Source organism: Ahaetulla prasina, chromosome 1 (assembly GCF_028640845.1).
Source record: "Ahaetulla prasina isolate Xishuangbanna chromosome 1, ASM2864084v1, whole genome shotgun sequence".
Classification (NCBI taxonomy): Eukaryota; Metazoa; Chordata; class Lepidosauria; order Squamata; family Colubridae; genus Ahaetulla; species Ahaetulla prasina.
In genome coordinates this window covers 180114739-180134137 of record NC_080539.1, presented here as the reverse complement: position 1 = coordinate 180134137, position 19399 = coordinate 180114739, and the positions used below count along the sequence as shown (strand labels likewise).

The 19399-nt window shown below is 41.7% G+C and overlaps 1 protein-coding gene across 2 annotated transcripts in view; it reads right to left on the bottom strand.

The window, feature by feature from the left end:
- Positions 1–266: 266 nt before the first annotated feature.
- Positions 267–19399, bottom strand: part of LOC131198468 (cytochrome P450 2K1-like) — a 31099-nt gene continuing 11966 nt past the window's right edge. Inside the window, exons 2-9 of one of the 2 annotated variants that reach the window (XM_058183155.1) lie at positions 18872–19034; positions 17639–17788; positions 15309–15469; positions 14866–15039; positions 10753–10897; positions 9665–9849; positions 1237–1378; positions 267–1043 (exon numbers count right to left, since the gene is read on the bottom strand). In XM_058183155.1, the coding sequence (XP_058039138.1) occupies positions 859–1043; positions 1237–1378; positions 9665–9849; positions 10753–10897; positions 14866–15039; positions 15309–15469; positions 17639–17788; positions 18872–19034 (1305 nt within the window). In that variant the 3' untranslated portion in view covers positions 267–858. Of the gene's footprint in view, positions 1044–1236; positions 1379–9102; positions 9850–10752; positions 10898–14865; positions 15040–15308; positions 15470–17638; positions 17789–18871; positions 19035–19399 lie in introns of those variants that run through there. The other variant, XM_058183146.1, reaches the window with a different exon arrangement.

Genomic DNA, 19399 nt, shown 5'->3' with positions numbered 1-19399 from the left:
TTACCTCATGGGATTTCCTCCAGAGGCGTTTGGCAAAGAGATGTTAGGTCATGCTGCATTCAGCTCTATGTCATTGGTTTCAGCAAGAGACCCCTGCCCCAAATACTTTGATTTGTTGCTGGAGATCCCATGGAATTTCCTGATGTAAAATATTATTTTATTGGTTTTTGAAGAAATAATAGAAATGACAACTAGGTTTATAAAGCAAACACATGAATTTATAATTAGGACTACTGCAAAAAGTGTGTGTGTGTGTATGTGTGTGTGTGTGTGTGTGAGTGAGTGAGAGAGAGAGAAAGAGAGACTGCTTTTTAAAAAAGTAATTAAAATACTCAAAGTAAAAGAAACCAAAATTTCTAAACAGAAACAGAAAGGAGAAAACTCTTCTTCCCTATCAGAACCTATAATTTATGTTTCTATAGATTACTACTATTCATCTTTTTGGCAACATATGAAACCTAAAGAATAGATAGTTTGGTCTAGTGGTTAAGACACCAGCCTAGAAAACAGGAGACTGTGAGTTCAGGTCCCTCTTTAGCAATGAAATCCAGCTGGGTGACTTTGGATTAATAACCCAAATTGGGTTATTAACCCAATTAATTCTAGCTGGGGTAACTCTGGGCCAGTCTCTCCTCTTAACCCAAAGAGCTTTGGGAAAATAAGGGTAGGATAGTGCACTGGATATGTTTACTTCCTTGAGTTATTTGTAAAAATAATAAAAGTGGAATTCAAATAAAATAAATAGAATGAATATAATGTAATATGGAATCAGATTGTCAGATTTTTGCCTCGCTGTCAAAATAAAGTTTTTTAAAAGGTGAGAAAATGGCTTATTATGAACTTTTTTTCCGAGTCAGTTCAAGATAACACAGCGCAGGTCTTGTAAGGCATGGGAGGGGTGGTAAGTCCAAGAGCAGGAGTCAGGTCCAGATCATCTTTAGATGTTCCTGAAGGTGGCTGGAAGGTAAATCTCTGGAGGAGGTTGGTAAAGAAAAGGAAGAGCTCCATTCTTGCAAGGGTCTCACCAGCACATACTCTCTGACCTGGAAGAAAGCATAGATGGCAAAAAAAGGTGGGGTTTTTTTGGTTTCTTAAACTATTTTACATGGCTTTCCATAGTCAGACTGCCTCAAAGGAATAATAATAATCTTAAAGGAAATAATGAATCTTCCTAACTATCCTGTTGCACTGAAACTCTTTCCAGGATAGCTTTTCACATATACAGAGTGAGGTTACCTGCAGAGAAAGGCATGAATGCATCCCTCTTCACAAATTTTCCTTCAGAGTCAAGAAAATGCTCAGGGTAGAATTCATGAGGTTTCTCCCACTGAGATTCATCATGGAGCACAGAAGTCAGCAATGGAAAGATGTACATGCCCTAAACATTGGTATTATATAAAGAAGAGTATTTTCCATTTAACACATTGTTGTAAAAATTATTATAATGAAATTTTATGTTTTAAAGGTAAATCAATTGACAACATCAGTATAGTCTGAAATAAAAATAACATCCTGAATAAGACATTCATCTTAATAACAAAAAGTCTACCCAATAACAATGGCAATTTGTTCCATCTTGCCAAGTCTTTTGTAACATCATTCCATATTTTAACATAGTTTCTAAAACAACATGCAATTCCTCTTGGTCAGTGTGACCCCTAGATATTTAATCTTCTCTATTTTTTAATCCTTTTTTCTATTATTTAAGTTAACAAAATTATTTTGAAAATTTCAACAAGCCCGGAAGATGGCTGGCCCATAAATTAAAAAAAGAAAAGGAAAAGAGATTAATAAAACAGTTAGAGGATGAGGACGGGATGACGTATTTCTAGAAAGAAAAAAAGAAAAGTATAGCAGTAAATTATTTCCAAACATTATACAGTCAGGAAAAAAATGAAGGGAAAGATATTCAAAGATATCTCAAAAACAAAATCTTTCCAGATTATCAGATTTAACAAAACAAAATACTAAAAGAGAAAATAACGAAATTGGAGTTACAAAGAACAATTCAAAAGCAAAAAAATAATAAGACTGCAGGTCTGGATGGAATTCCTGCTGAATTCTATAAAAAATTTCAAGAACCATTAGAACAATTGTTATTAGAAACATATAATGAAGTACTGGAAAAGGCCAAGATTCCAGAATCCTGGATGAAAGCATCCACAAAAATAATAATGAACAACAGAAGATTCAGAACTATAGGGCAATCTCGTTGCTAAATGCTGACTACAAAATATTTGTGGCTATAATAGCAGATAGAATCAAAATTATACTAAACAAAATTATACATGCGGATCAAAATGGATTCCTACCCAACAGTTATATAAAAAATAACATACAGGGTACAAAAAGCTTTTGACAACTTAAATTAGGACTTTATGATCTTTCTTTCATTCAACATGATAAATCAATTAATAAAAATGAATTTTGGAGAAAAAATTACAGAAATGATCAGAGCTATATATACTAGACAGAGGGCAAAAATAATAAGACTGCAGGTCTGGATGGAATTCCTGCTGAATTCTATAAAAAATTTCAAGAACCATTAGAACAATTGTTATTAGAAACATATAATGAAGTACTGGAAAAGGCCAAGATTCCAGAATCCTGGATGAAAGCATCCACAAAAATAATAATGAACAACAGAAGATTCAGAACTATAGGGCAATCTCGTTGCTAAATGCTGACTACAAAATATTTGTGGCTATAATAGCAGATAGAATCAAAATTATACTAAACAAAATTATACATGCGGATCAAAATGGATTCCTACCCAACAGTTATATAAAAAATAACATACAGGTACAAAAAGCTTTTGACAACTTAAATTAGGACTTTATGATCTTTCTTTCATTCAACATGATAAATCAATTAATAAAAATGAATTTTGGAGAAAAAATTACAGAAATGATCAGAGCTATATATACTAGACAGAGGGCAAAAATAATAATAAATGGGGAACAAACAGAAATCTTTAAGATAGCTAAAGGAGTAAGACAAAATTGCCCGCTATCACCTCTGTTATTCATTCTGTCTGTGGAGACATTAATGTCACAAATTAGAGATAATTTGGAAATAAAGGGATTAAAAATTAAATCACAAGAATATAAGGTCCAAGCATTTGCAGAAGATTTGGCATTTATTACTGAGGAACCTTTAGAATCTGGACCAACTTTATTACAAGATATAAATCAATTTGGCATGGTAGCAGGATTTAAAATGAATAAAGACAAAACAAAAATATTAACTAAAAATTTAACCAACAAACAGAATAAAGAACTAGAGGAGAAGCTTGGAATTTTGAGAGCAAAGAAAATTAAATATTTAGGAATTTGGCTATCGGAAAAATGCACCACAATAAAGAGAGATAATTATGATACACTCCTATTACAAATACAAAAGGACCTGGACAATTGGACCAAATTGCCAATATAATTGGTAATAATTGCCAAATTACCAATATAATTGGCAGAATTTCGACAATCAAGATGAACATATTACCCAAGTTACTTTATTTATTTCAAACGGTACCAATAAAAATAGGGGGAAATTATTTGAACAATTAAATAAAATGAGATCAAAATTTATATGCTCAGGGGAAAACACACGTATTAAATTCAAATTATTCAAATTATTGATGTGGTCTTAAATTAGGAACATACTACAACATCTTGGTAGATGTGCCCAGTGTTAAAATTTTTTGGTACAAAATTAGAAGGTGGCTAGAAGACATTACTCTCCAAAAGATTGCTTTCAAACCGGAGTTGTTTCTTCTAGGAATAATTGATAAGAAAATGGAGAAAGGTCTGTACTACATAACATTGAATATACTAATGGCGGCCAGAATCATTCTGGCGCAAGTATGGAAACAGATCAATACACCATCTGAAGAAATAGTAATTAAAAAGATTTTCGAATGTGCTGAAATGGATAAAATGACAATGGCAATTAAAGAAAGAGATGATTCTGACTACTATAAAGTGTGGAATAGATTCTATATGTGGCTAGAAAATAGAAATAAGAAATAAAGAAATAAGAAATAAGAATGTAAATTGAAATTTGATTTATTTATTTATTTATTTATTTGATTTCTATACCGCCCTTCTCCCGAAGGACTCAGGGCGGTGTACAGGCAAAAATAAAACAGACAGTACAATATATAATTTAAAATGCAATTAAAAAACTTATTTTAAAATTAGCCTGAAAATTAAAATATACAGTGAGATAAAACCCCAATTAAAATTAGTTAATAAGAATTTTAAAAATTTGATGAAATTCAATTTAAGACAGCCCCGCGCGAATAAAAAGATGTGTCTTCAGTTCGTGACGAAATGTCCGAAGGTCAGGTATTTGGCGTAAACCCGGGGGAAGTTCGTTCCAGAGTGTACAGAGAAGGACCTTCCCCTGGGGCCAGCCGACATTGCTTGGCGGACGGCACCCTGAGAAGTCCCTCTCTGTGAGAGCGTACGGGTCGGTGGGAGGCATGTGGTAACAGCAGGCGGTCCCGTAAGTACCCAGGCCCTAAGCCATGGAGCGCTTTAAAGGTCGTAACCAGCACCTTAAAGCGCACTCGAAAGGCCACAGGCAGCCAGTGCAGTCTGCGCAGGAGCGGTGTTATATGGGAGCTACGCGGAGCTCCCTCTATCACCCGCGCAGCTGCATTCTGGACTAACTGAAGCCTCTGAGTGCACTTCAAGGGGAGCCCCATGTAGAGAGCATTACAATAATCCAAGCGAGAGGTAACGAGCGCATGAGTGACCGTGCACAAGGCATCCCGATCAAGGAAGGGGCGCAACTGCCGAACCAGGCGAACCTGGTGGAAGGCCCCCCTGGAGACGGCCGTCAAATGATCTTCAAACGACAGCCGTTCATCCAGGAGGACATCTAAGTTGCGCACCCTATCCTTTGGGGCCAATAACTCGCCTCCAACAGTCAGCCGCGGCTGCAGCTGACTAAATCGGGGTGCCGGCATCCACAGCCACTCCGTCTTGGAGGGATTAAGCTTGAGCCTGTTTCTCCCCATCCAGACCCGTACGGTTTCCACACACCGGGACAGCACTTCAACAGCTTCATTGGGGTGGCCTGGGGTGGAGAAGTACAGCTGGGTGTCATCAGCGTACAGTTGGTATCTCACCCCAAAGCCACTGATGATCTCACCCAACGGCTTCATATAGATGTTGAACAGAAGGGGCAAGAGAATCGACCCCTGCGGCACCCCACAAGTGAGGTCCCTCGCGGTCGACCTCTGCCCCCCTGTCAACACCGTCTGCGACCGGTCAGAGAGATAGGAGGAGAACCACAGATATACGGTGCCTCCCACTCCCAATCCCCCCACCCGGCGCAGCAAGATACCATGGCCGATGGTATCAAAAGCCGCTGAGAGGTCTAATAGGACCAGGGCAGAGGAATAACCCCTGTTCCTGGCCCTCCAGAGATCATCCACCAATGCGACCAAAGCTGTCTCCGTGCTGTACCGGGTCGGAAGCCGGACTGGAGCAGGTCTAGATAGACGGCTTCATCCAGGTATTGGGGTAGCTGTCGCGCCACAGCACTCTCTACAACCTTCGCAACAAAGCGAAGGTTGGAGACTGGACGATAATTACCCAAAATAGCTGGGTCCAGGAGGGCTTCTTGAGGAGGGTCTCACCACGCCTCTTTCAAGGCGGCAGGAAAACCCTTCCAACAAAGAAGCGTTGATAATCTCCTGGAGCCAGCCTCGTGTCACCTCCTGAGTGGCCAGTACCAGCCAGGAAGGACACGGGTCCAGTAAACATGTAGTGGCGTGAAGCCTCCCAACAGCCTGTCCACGTCCTCGGAGCCACAGGGTCAAACTCATCCCAAATGGACTCAACAAGACGTGTCTCCTCTCCTCGCTTGGATCATCCCAATTTCGGTCCAGACCATCCCGGAGCTGAGCGATTTTATCGTATAGATAACCACTAAACTCCTCAGCACGTCCCTGCAACGGGTCATCCCGCACCTCCTGATGAAGGAGGGAGCGGGTCACCCGAAACAGGGCGGCCGGGCGGTTATCTGCCGACGCAATGAGGGTGGAGGTATATGAGCGCCTCGCCTCCCTCATTGCCACTAGGTAGGTCCTAGAATAGGACCTAACTAGTGTCCGATCAGCTTCGGAACGGCTGGACCTCCAAGTGCTCTCTAGACGTCTTCTCCGGCGTTTCATCTCCCTCAGCCCCTCGGAGAACCGAGGGGCCAAACGAGATCTGCGCCGGGTCAGAGGTCGCAAAGGCACGACACGGTCCAAGGCCCCAGCCGCGGCCTGCTCCCAGGCCGCAACTAGTTCCTCAGTCGTGCCGTGGGCCAGATCCTCAGGGAATGGCCCAAGCTCTGTCAGGAACCTCTCAGGGTCCATCAGGTGCCTGGGACGGAACCACCGTATAGGTTCCATCTCCCTGCGATGGTGGATGGCGGTTCGGAAGTCTAGTCGAAGGAGGAAATGATCGGATCATGACATCGGTTCGGTTACTAAATCATCTAATTCCAAATCATTTAACCACTGTCCAGAGATATAAATCAGGTCCAGTGTGCCTCCCCCCATGTGCGTGGGGCCATCATTTACCCGAATCAGGTCCAAGGCCGTCATGGAAGCCTGGAACTCCCGAGCTGCAGTCGATGACAAGCCAGCCGATGGCAAATTGAAATCCCCCATGACTATAAGTCTGGGGGTCTCAACCGCCACGGAGGCGAGTACCTCCAACAGCTCGGGCAGGGCTGTGGTCACGCAGCAAGGAGCCAGGTATGCGATCAACAAGCCCAACTGATTCCTAGAGCCCCACCTCACATAGAGGGATTCACAACCGGCAATCTGAGGAACAGTGGCCTCCCTCGGCTCTAGATCTTCCTTAATGACAACCGCCACCCCCCCACCCCTACCTTGGGCCCTCGGCTGATGAAATGCTCGAAAACCTGGAGAGCACAGCTCAACGAGGGGAACCCCCCCCCCCGGACCCAACCAGGTCTCCGTAATGCTCATAAGGTCCGCGGACTCCCCCTGAATAAGATCACAAATCAGGGGGGCTTTATTAGCCACGGACCGGGCATTACATAACATCAACCGAAGATTCAGGCTCTGAGGATCATGGCCGCCTGAGGAACGGGTAGGGACTGAGGGGCCGGAGCACGTGATTGCCGTCAAACATCGAGTACGTGCTCCCAACACTCGATACGCCCCCCCCCTCCGCCATATCTGCCTCTCCCACTTACCGTACAGATTGAACAACCCTTTAGTCCTGGAACAGAACCTCCCCTGCCTTCGGACCAGATGTAATAATGTCGCGAACAAGCACAGGGCTGGATCCCTCCCGACGGGTTCTTTCCCTACCCACAAATCCCTCCCCTCCCAACCCTTAAAATCCCATTAAAACTCCCTTAAAAATCTCTTAAAACAGCTAATTAAAAAGCCCCTAAGCCTCCTATTTTTAGCATGCCACCTCTCGGGGCTCCAAAGCCCATCCTCAAGGTGGGCCCTCGATAATATGGAGGGCCAAACCCGCGAGAGAGGGGCATCTCGCAGGGCAAGAAGGTCAGCTGCAGTAAACGTTCGCATCACAAAGAAAGTCCGGCAGGAGGCCCATCCTGGGCCGGTCAAGATGGTAACAGATGATACAGTGACCACAACCAGTCTGTCAGTCTGTCCTGATGGGAAACAGTCAATAGCGATCCTTGTGCGGTAGAGGACAAAACCGCTCACTCAGTCAGTTCACCACCCCCTATAAATAGTCAGGGGTGGACTAAGGAAGAAGGAGGGGGGGGACCGATGATAAAGATGTTAAACAGGCCGTCCGCCGCCTTGAAACACCGAGGCAGGCCGCCGCCGCCGGTCACCTCCGCCCGGCCATCGCCACCGAAAGCGTCCCATCGCCGCTGCATGAGGCCACCGACATCCCCACCATCTAGGAAGGGACGCCAGTCGCCAAATCCTGCCAGCAATCCCGGGGCTCCACCGGCGCCAGCGCCAAACGAAGAAAAGCCAGGCCGCCACCGCCGCCAGGAAGCCAACAAGGCCGACGGGGGCCCGGGAGGCCCTCCAGATCTCCACTGGGCGCAACCCCTCCGGGGCTCCTCCCCTCGCCCCCGAAGTCGCCCGTCACCCAACTTCCTGAACGACTGAAGCCTCCTCCATCAGGGCGGGGATCTAAGGGGGCCCAAGGTGTCAAAGGCCCCCGCCGCCGCCGCCGCCAGAATGCCAAAAAGGCCGGCGGCAGCTCGGCAAGCCGCAGGCCGCCCAGTAAGCCGCCCGGCAGGCCGCCCAGCAAGCCGCCCGGCCGCCACTGCTTCCTCCCACAGGCGGGGTCCAAGGGGGCCCCTGAATATCAGAGACCCCCTATCGCCGTCGCTGCCGCCGCCGCCGCCACCAGAACGCCGAAAAGGCCGGCGGCAACTCGGCAATTAATGGGAAACTAAGAGTATTGAATACTGGTAAGGATAAAATAATGATTATGTCAATAAATAGGATGTAAGTATCTATAACACTTTTGTATATGAGAATGCTTAATGTGGTTATACAAGAATAAGAGAACAATTAGGAAAATTATATTTAATAGCAAAGAAAATTGTCGATGTGGAAAATTGTAAAATATTATATAATGTTGTTACTTATGCTTCATATTTTACCATTTGGTGTACATGTATGTTTTTTTATCTTCCCCTTTCCCCCCCCCCCCCCCGTTTTTTTGTTTTGTTTTGTTTTTGGTTTTAAAATGGTTTTTGGTTTTAAAATGTCAAATATTCAATAAAAACTATTTTTTTAAAAAAGAAAGAAAGATATGGCAAATGAGGAATGATGTTGCACAGAGATGTTTGTATCCAGATGACGCACTGCAGAAGGAAAGATGAAATGTTTATCTTTGTAATTAAAAAATTAAAAACATTTTATAAAAAAAATTAAAAAAATTAAGACAGTCCCGAAAAGAAGCCCTAGCCATTGGGGAGGGGTGGTGTCAAAAGAAAATAAGACCCAGTCTTATTTTTGGGGAAACACGGTAGTATAGTATTATATACTTAAATATACTATAGTATTAGTATAGTATAATATGATAAATACTATTCTATAGTATGATAAATACTATGCATGGAGAAACATACTAGTTCAAAAACGCTTAAGGATAAAATAAGCAAATAGATTATCAGCTACATTCAGGGTTCAACAGGATTTAAAACTGTATTTTACTTACAGGGAATGCTCAATTTACTACTGATCAGTTAGCAACTGGTTGCACTTACAACAGATCCTGAAAAACAATAGATTTGAAGTTCCGATGTCCTGGGCTTCCCACCCAGTATGGTCACATAGCCATATTTTGGGTACTTGGCAACCAGCCCACATTTATGGTTGTTTGTAGCCTCCCATGATCATATGACTGCAATTTATGTTTTTGCAAAAAACTGGCATTTACTTCAGTTTCTGGCCAAAAAGTGCTACAGTGAATATTGGGCCCACTTAATGACCACAGCATTCACTTTATGACCCCAATGTTTGCTTAATGAGTGCCACAAAAAAGGTTATAAAAGTGGGCATGGTCACATGGTGATGCACTTTATGTCCATCATGACTTATGATTAAGATTGTGGGCTCAATTATGGTCATAAATTGTTTATATTGTACAAAGTAAGATTGGAACATTAACAATTTCACAGCAATCACCTTGGGAATGAAGAAGCCTTTGAAAGTTATATCCTTGGAGGTTGCATGGGGCAAATTGGTTGGAATAATATCAGCAAACCTTTGAATTTCATGAATTACTGCATTGGTGTAAGGCATTTTGAATCGGTCTTCTATCCTTGGCTGACGAACCCCAACCTCTTTTGCAATTTCTTCTTGGACTTTCCCTGAGAAAATAGAATCACATCAAGATGATTCCATAATTTCAATTTTTGTTTAAATGGGAGTTTAAGCAAAAATTCCAAAGAACATTTATAATATAATCATTTGTGATTTATGCTTGTAATTTTTCTTTTGGTACTTTTATTCACCATATATATTATTCCCATGCAGAAAAAATGTTGATTGTTTATATTTTAAGGTATAGAGATTATGAAATGATTAGTGAGATATAAGAAATCAGTTAAGGGAGTATTGTCCTTGGAATGTATAATTCTTAGCAGAAAACTCTATTCAGTTTTTACTCATATTCAGCAGTAATGAGAGGTGATAGGTGCATAACACATTCTGTGACTGGTACATCTTTCAGAAATCTCTGAAAGTACATGGGTGAAGCCTTCATATGGTGAGATTTTATAATCCAGTGATGGGTAACCTTTTCCGGATGGAGTGCATGGGTGTGCACCCAAACCACCAAAATGCAATGTGCGCATGCACCCCGTCTCCACATGCCCACCCCAATATGCATGTGCATGTGCTCCCCCTGCCCCCTGCCCCCCCACACATCCTTCCCCCCTGCACTCCGCCCCCTGCACATGCACGTTCATCCTGCATGCGCCCTGTCCCCAAACATGCATGGCAGAGACTCGATGACCAGCTGGGCAGTGGGAGGCGCATGCGCATGGTGGTAAAGTTGAACTGGGGTGAAGGCTTGCTTGCCCACAGAGAGGGCACTGCATGACAACTGTTGCACGCATGTCATAGGTTTGCCACCATGGTTATAATCACTCTCACATCACATTAATTCCTTCAAATATAAATAGATGGGGCAACTCATTCTTGCTTCTTATTCTTCCACCCCCATTTTATTTTGGCACGTTATTGAAAATCAGTCAAATAAAACTGCTTACTCTGAACTTCTGGATACTTCATCATTAGGAGTAAGGTCCAGTACAAAGTGTTTGAAGTTGTATCCATGCCAGCAATAAATAGGTTATCCACGAGACCTATAAGGTTATCATTATGGAAATAGCTATTTGTTGACTTCTGATTCTCCTGAAGAGTATAAAGAAAAGATATCAAGGACATTTAATGTATGTCTATAATCTACATACATGAACAGATCAGTGGTAAAATCCAAACTGGTTTGCTACAGATTTGCTGCGTGCACATGCGCACCAAAAGGAGGCTTGTGAAGGTAAGTAGAAGCGAGAGGGGGAATCAGCTGTGGTGCGTGATTTAGGTTTGCTAGAAAGCAGGATTTCCTGCTTTCTAGCAAAGCTAAACCCTTCTGCACAGCTGTTCATCGGAAATAATGGTTTTAATAATAAAAAAAAGCTAATAATAGCTTTTACAGTGCCTATTCAACTGAACTGGTAGCTAACTACTGGTTCAACCAAACTGATAGCTTTTTACCTACCGGTTCAAATGAATTGATTTTTATCATCGGTAGTGATAAAAACTCAGATAAAAAGTTATCACTACCGATTAGCCCAAACTGGAGCGAACCAGTAGCATTTCACCCATGGAACAGATGTTACAGTGTCAGGAGATTATGAGAGTTGTAGTTCACATGAACTGGAGTACATTGTGTTGTTTATCTGTAATAAATATTGGGATTAATATCTACAGTGGGCTATCAAACTATATATTAATAGTGACCATGATTAATTATGACCATGATTAAATCTAGACTGTAGATTTCTGCTTATATAAAGCAGTGTCCTCCAAATTTCCAGTGTCAAGATATTGTGAGAGTTGTACTTCACAAAAACTGGAGGACAGTGTGTTGCTTAACTGTAAAAAAAAAATTAGGATTATTATTTATAAGGGGGGAAAGGCTATCAATATAGTTACAGTGATTATGACCATGATTAAATCTAGCCTTGAGATTTCTGCTTATATAAAGCCTTATCAAACAAACTAAAGCAAAATATAAGCGTCCTGAATATGTCACTAATGTACCTCCTAGAGATAGTCTTTAACTTATGACCATTCATTCCAGGAGCATTTCAAGTTAAAATGATAGTAAACAAATGGTGGTTATAACCAATTCTTGGACTTTCAACCATCTGAGCAGTCCCACAATTACATGATCCTGCTTTGGGTGCTTGGCAACCATGGTCTAGCACTTACTATAGCTCAGTAGCTGTGATTAATTGCTTGCCTTTTGCAATCTTCCATGCTGTTTCCTCCACAAAGATAATGGGAAGCCAGCAGGGATTTTCTGGGGTAAATCTCTCCACTTGCCCCTCTGTGCAACACCACACTCCTTCCCAAGCCTTGACTCCCCCTCAGTTGCACCCTTGTGCACCCCACAATCCCATGCCCACCCTCAGTCTCTCCCCATCTGGACGCAACCATTCCAATCATTCTGTGCTTGCACTATTCTGCTCCAGCCACTTACATACCCCTGCATGTCATCCCACACCCAGCAGCAGCTATTTGGCAACCTGCTGGCTGTTTGGAAGCCTCCTGGGATGGCAACTTCCTGTTGGCTTCCTCCCCTGGCTTTGGTTGTGGGAAGCCATAGGAAGTTGTGAGGAAGTCCTTGTCTAACAACCACTTCAGTTCAGTTAACAATGGCAGTTGGAAATGCAGGGATTCCTATCACTAAGCAATTCAATTATACTTCACAACCATCGCTCAGTAACAGAAATTCCAGGCTGAATTGCTGTCATAATTCAAGGATTATCTATATTGAGTTGCAGACAATAGTAGAGTGGCTTGCAAAGTAGACTTTAAATTAGAGATCATATTTTTAGTTCCTATATGCAGCAAAATTGACCTTTGGTGGTGTTTGTGGCATGCTGGCTAAAATGTGCCCAAAGTGGCAGGTTTTGTGTTCTATGATTAGCAGGGAGCCCTAACACTCGTGTCCTGCCACAAAGAATTATGTCAAGGTCTCGCTTGACCAAAAAGATGATGGATACTAGGGTTTATGGAATTGTCATGCCCACATCGGAATCTAACTCTGAGATTGAAGACCAACAACTGACAGAGAGTGAGAGAATGGCTCAGTTGGCCGTGGAGTCAGGTTGGGCAGAGTAGGAGACGGGTAGAACAAGGGAGAGGGGTTCTGATGAAGACCATGGCCCACCCCTTCTTCATCCTAGGGCACATAGGGAAGAACACAGAAGAGAGCAACGTGGGTTGCATGGCTTACGAGGGAGGAAAAGGCCCTGATTCCCTTCACAAGGCACACCTGGGAATGGAGTTTAAAGGAGAAGATATTTGGAGGGGCAGTTGTCAGGAACAAATGCTGAGTTCATCTCATGTTAACTGCTTTATTTGGGTTCCTGGCTGTTGTGGTCCGCCTGCAGCCTGCGGAGCTGGCAGTAGAGTTGGACAGTGAGGAGGTTGAGGAGGAACATGGGCTCCTTATCTTGCTTGCCCTGCCAGATTAATTACTTTATCTTGCCTTGTTGGATTTATAGTTTCTGCTTATAATGCTTGGACTAGAGTATTTTCAGATCAAAGGCTGTTAAAGGTTTGTGGGAGAGTTTTTCTCCAGACCGGAGAGTAAAAGGGACGTTGGGGGCAAAGTTGGAGCTAATAAAGGGACTCATACTTATTCTCTGGCTGTGTTGCCTTTGTGCCATGCCCGGGTTATCACAGGATGCATCTGTTTACGGCCAGGGCTAAAGAAGACTGTAACTTGTGATAATGAGAAGCATATGGGAAAGACCATGAATTACTGAATGAATTGAAGTAAAGAAAAAATAAAATGTTTCCTGTTTTGAAATTTAGAGAAAATGGAAAAGGAACTTCATCTAAATGAAGACAGCTTCATCTTGTAGATTGGCATATATCTATGTATGCAGGGGAATTAAAATTAGGGTCAATTACGGCAGAAGTGCCATAATTCAGGATACGTGAATTCAGGACATCCTTTTACTGTGGCTGTGTAGGGAAGTGCATCTGCTGAGTGACTGTTGCATCGTTATGTTCCAGTGAATGGTGACAATGGAAGAACCAGCAATGAGTTTGGAGAAAAATTGTGATTACCTTCCCCCACTGCTCTCTGCCAGCTCTTCTCAATACATGCCAGCTCAATGCTTTCTTTCATGAAGAGTGATTTTATGAATCTTTAAGAAGAAAGATTTCAGGTTTGAGAGCTCACTTTCACTTTTCCATGGATTTCCTTAGACTGCAATTTCTAAAAAAGGGAGAACGGCTTTCCACTTCTCCTGCACTGATCAGTTTCTGGACCAATAGGAAGAGCATTCCCCACATATCCCAACCCTTATCCCAATAATTAATATCCCAATGTTTATAAATAAAGATAAAAGGGTTGCTTCCCAAGGGCCCACCTGACTATCTCCCTACTAGAATTATCCCTCTGTAAGAGACTGTAGAATTGGTACTACAGGTAATCCTCGACTTATGACCACAGTTGGACGTTGAGAAAAGTGGTTGTTAAGTGAGACCCCCATGTGACTGCTTCATTCAACTGCTACAAAAAACCAGTGTTGCATTTTACAGGGAAAAGTTCCAGTTAGAGGTGTACAAGCATTATAGGAGCTGTAATAGACACACAAGGAATAAAGATATCACACGAACAGTGAATCTGTTGGCCATGAAGGATGCTGCAAGAAGACTTGCTGAGAGCCATGACTCAGGAATTCAGGAAGATGGGGAGCTGCCAAATAATGGGAAATCTCATACCCTGGAGGTACTTACAGCCCCTCCTGAATGTTGTTTCATAAAGTTTTAAACATGATCACTGTTTTAATCAGCCTTGGCTGTTTAATAGTGTCCTTGCTGGTAGAGGTTATTAATTTTTATTATTTTTGTTTCAAGTTTATATTCCCCACAGAACCTGAAGATGAGGAGAGTCCAAACTACACTCACATATTCACTCCTGGCTTTCTATCCAGGAAATTGTTTTCCTGGACATTTCTAAAGCAAGGATTTTCCCCAGCTGCATGTATTCTGGTACCAGCCAGAATATTTTTAAAACAAGTGAAAGAAAAAACATCAGTTACAATTCCTTGCATACTTAAAATGCTTTTTAAAATTACCTTTTTCTGCCGAACAAGAAATGCATCAATAAAAGTCCTCTGGTTATTTTCATCAAACTCTTTGAGATTTTCAAGGAAAGTGGCCTGTATGAATTCATGGAACTCTCTTTGGTTATTCATTATTTTTTTATAAGCACCCAAAAGGAATCCCAACTTGGGAAACATATTATATACCTGAAACAGAGTTGAATAATAAGAGAGGTAGCATATTAAGAGAACTGAATACTATGAATATATTTTCTAATAGACATCTCAAAGCATTTTTATCCAAATAGGTTTGTTCCATACCCTCCAAAATCACCATCAGTATCATCAACTAAAATACGTGGGTGCTAAAGATATGATAAAACAAGTTTATTAATTAATTAAGATCCAAATCTCACAAATTAAACCTTAATAAACTATAGGGATGACGTTTTTCTTCATATGAAAGATTACATTACCAACACAGCAGGGGTCCCTGCAAGGTGCACATTTTCTTCAACTAACTCCAGAAGTCTTAGAAGTGTAGCATCTTCATATTCAAATCTCTTGCCAAATAAAAAAGAAACGATGATATTGGCAGCTGCAGCTTTCAGAATTGTTGCTGGGTCAAATGGCTTTCCTGGTCATGAGAAATAAATTAAAACAGAATTGTGAAAGAATCCCAGAATTAAACCTGCTCTTCGTCACCTTTAGATGGCTTATACATAGCATTTATAACAGAAACTACTTTGTACTCTGCATAGAAGATAGCAAGAAAATATGGATTTATGAGCTAAAATTTACTGACAGTAACAGAAAGAATAATTCTGTAACCCATCCTTTTAAAACTAGAAGTAGTTACACATTAATGTAGTACTAGAGACATGCATCATTTGGAGTGAGAAGCAGTTACATTTCTGATGACAGGTAAAATGGAGTAGCAGTATTCTAGTCCCTGTGTTCAGTGTGGAAATGGAAGAACAGCTAGACCATGTTGCTGGCAGCATGTAGAATAAATGAGTAACACAAAAGCTTTTAACAAAATAAATCTAAGGCTTCAGAACATAGTTTCCCTCTCTGTAGTGAAGGACAGAATCTCAGCTCTTGCCATCAGAGAGGATGCTAACTTTTATCAACAATTTATTCAAAATGATTGTATTCCTTGCAAAAATTTGAAACTGTTACAGTAAGATGTTTTAAGGACCTAACTCCCCACCCATCACTGCAGAAGTGAATTAACAGAGAATCATGTAATCTGGAACAGAGAGTGCTGGACCATAAAGATAAGCTGAAATTGTCAACAGAACTAATAGACACTAGACTGATAAAGGATGTACAGGTATTTTGGTAGGTTAACTTTGATATATTTCTCAGAAGATTTTTCATCCACTATTTTGTCACTCTTTCTTAATGTAGTTTCCACTTCCTAATTCCTAAAACAGATGATGCTCGTGACCAATGTATTTCCAAACAACATATGGAAATATTGCTGACACCAGAAAAGTTTTGGGAAGTTTAATGCATCCTGATCATTTAATATTTGTTCATTGTAAGCAATGAATTGTTAATGAGAAAAAAATGTAGTATTAAAATGGAAGGTACCATAATAATTTCATTAAATACAGAGAAAGATGTTGATAATTTTTATTAGCCATATTCATTCTTCATTCTTTCAAAATTTGGTATGCCTGACATGTGGGATCAAAATAGGAGTTTATATATTGGTGATAGTTGCATATTATGTTCCACGGAATGAAGATAATAGAATTCTGAGCCGTGAGTTTAAGAGGAAATTGTGCAATAATCTCCACGTGATCTTGGGGTGATAGGGAGAGTGTTAAAGGACAGGAATGCCTGGGTGGGAATGAATGAGAGGGTACCAGAAAGTGGATCACTTGGAAAGCCAAGAATTGTGGTGAATGGTGTTGGTTTGGTTCTTAGGTTTTTAACTTATTCTACTTAATTGGATAACATGAATATCACTGACTCAAAGCCTAAGCCTTACCCAAAGCCTTACCCAAAGTAAGTCCAATTCCTAACACCTTTTCATATACAAAAGCAGTGCTCATATTGGAAACAATTTATCCTTCCATAAACTTCAATAGCTAATTTAGTATATAACAATTCCTCATAAATAACAGCTATTGGCATATTTTTCTGAAAAGGTTCCTCTAGATCTGTGATGGCGAACCTATGGCACGTGTGCCACAGGTGGCACATGTAGCCATATCAGTGAGCACACTTGCTCAGCTCCAGCGCACATGCGCACACCAGCCGCTGATTTTCGGGCCTTCTGGACCCACCAGAAGTAAGGAAACAGGCTGTTTCCTGTCTCTGGATGGCCTGGGGGAGGGAGGCTTGTTTTTCTTTCTCACCAGGCTCCAGATCTTCTCTATGCATCTAGGGAGGGCGAAAACAGCCTTCCCCAGGCCCTAGAGAGGCTCTGGAGGCTGGGGACAGAAAAAAAGTCACTTCCTGTCCAACCGGAAGTTGGGAAATGGGCCATTTCAGGCCTCCAGAGGGCCTCTGGGTGGGGAGGCTGTTTTCGCCCTCCCCAGATGCATAGAGAGGATCTGGAGCCAGGTGAGAAAGAAATATGGGCCTCCCGGGCCATTGTGTGCCAGAAGCAGGGGGGAGGAGGGTTGCGCGCACATGCGCGGGGCGGGACGCATAGAATTATGGGTGTGGGCACGCGCACACGCGAACCTTCCCCGCATCTGTTGCAATGGCAAAAAGGTTAGCCATCATTGCTCTAGATCTTCTATACATAGATTGTCTTGAAAGTCTGTAGGACAGAATACCAACTCACCTTCATAAGTTTCATATGTTTTTATCAAGATACTGCATTCTTCACTGATTTTGTCTTCAACAATCCCCTTGCCCATTCTATAATCCCGTAATGCAGATATTGAAAACTTCCGCATCTGTCTCCAGTTCTCACCATGAGCAAGAATAATACCTGGAGAGGTAAATAAGAGGTCAAATTAGAAATAAGAGTTCAAGTTGAAGATCAGTTTGAACCAGGAAAATTCTACCATTATAATGCATATGTCTGAAGAACATAAACATTGAAGGGTATGGAAAGCATTTATTTACTTCTAGCATAGCAAATGCAGTGTTCATGATCTCATCAGGTGGTTACTTAAGTATGAACTTTAAGGTTTAAGCTGCCTATGATGAGTAAGGATTGCAGTTCAGCATGTAAAAATACCCCTGGTGTCTCTTACAAGGAGAAATAGTAGGAGACAATCCAAATTGAACTCTGGGAGAACAGCCCTTCTCCTTCCTTACACAGTGGACCAGCTAATTTCAATATTTATTACTGACTTGGCTGTGCAAATTCTCAGGTACCATAATTTGGGGCAAATGAAGAACAATGCATGCATGATCCTGGGGTTTCCTGCACCCCAAATTTGCAAACAAGTAAAACAAACATGTTCAAGGATTGGATTCTTACTGTTAGTACAATTATTCCTTACAGAGTTATCCTGTAGTAAGATGGGTGGCCATTAAATTTAATAAATAAAAAATTGCTATATCTTTTGTTTTCTGAATGCTTCTGTTGGCCCTGAGGGATTAAGTCAAATCAATCTGTTGTGATTTCCAGAAGCTGTCCAAATTCTCTTCTATGAAAACTTCAGATGAAACATTCTACATGTAATCTTTGTTTATCAACTGTAAATAGTTCTGGTGAAAAGGTTGCTATGTGTCATGGTTGCTAAACAAACCATGAGACACACAGGGAGTGAGAGAGGGAGGCGGGGGGTGGAAGAGAAAGAAGAGATGCAAAAATCAAACACTACTGGTTGCTGCCACCTCCTTTAGATAAAGTTCTCTTAGGCAGCAACACCAGCATTACTCTTAGTTTGGTGCAAGAAGTTTGGTGTAAGTGCATGCATTGGTTGAAAAATATTCTTTTTAAATACTGTTTACTACTATTTATTACCATCATATTTTCATCGTATTTCTGAGTGAGTTGTACATAATATTGATTAGAGTTTTACAAGAAGTGTCAACTGTAAATCCAGAATAAACAACTTACCAAACCCCTTTGCATAGTCCTCAGAAGTGGGGACAATAGGTCTCTCTGCAAATGCCTCTGCCTGGTTCACCAAAGCCTCCTTGACCGTCTCATAGCCAGTCAGCACCACCACTTCCAGGCACCCCATTTGAAGACGGAAAACAGGACCATATTCTTTGGACAACTGGAATTCAGCAGATGAAAAATGAGAGGCAGTTCTGATCAACAATTAGTCTCACATAAGTAAAGTTCTGTTACAAATCATGTCTCACATGGTTTGGCTTCTGCCATGATGGCATCGCCAGCTGCTACACCATACCCCCACGGATCCCCACACAAAGCAATCTAACACATGCCATGAGCACATGACAGGACCTCGAACATGGAACCAGACCAGGGCCCAAAATGCTACATCCCACACAAAAATCAACTCCATTAACCAAAACAAGATGTAGCAACACAGCCAACCAATCAGCTTGTAACAGCTAGGCCAGCATTTCAAAAACCACCCCCCACCAGTATTTATAGAGAAACAGCAGTTATAATCAC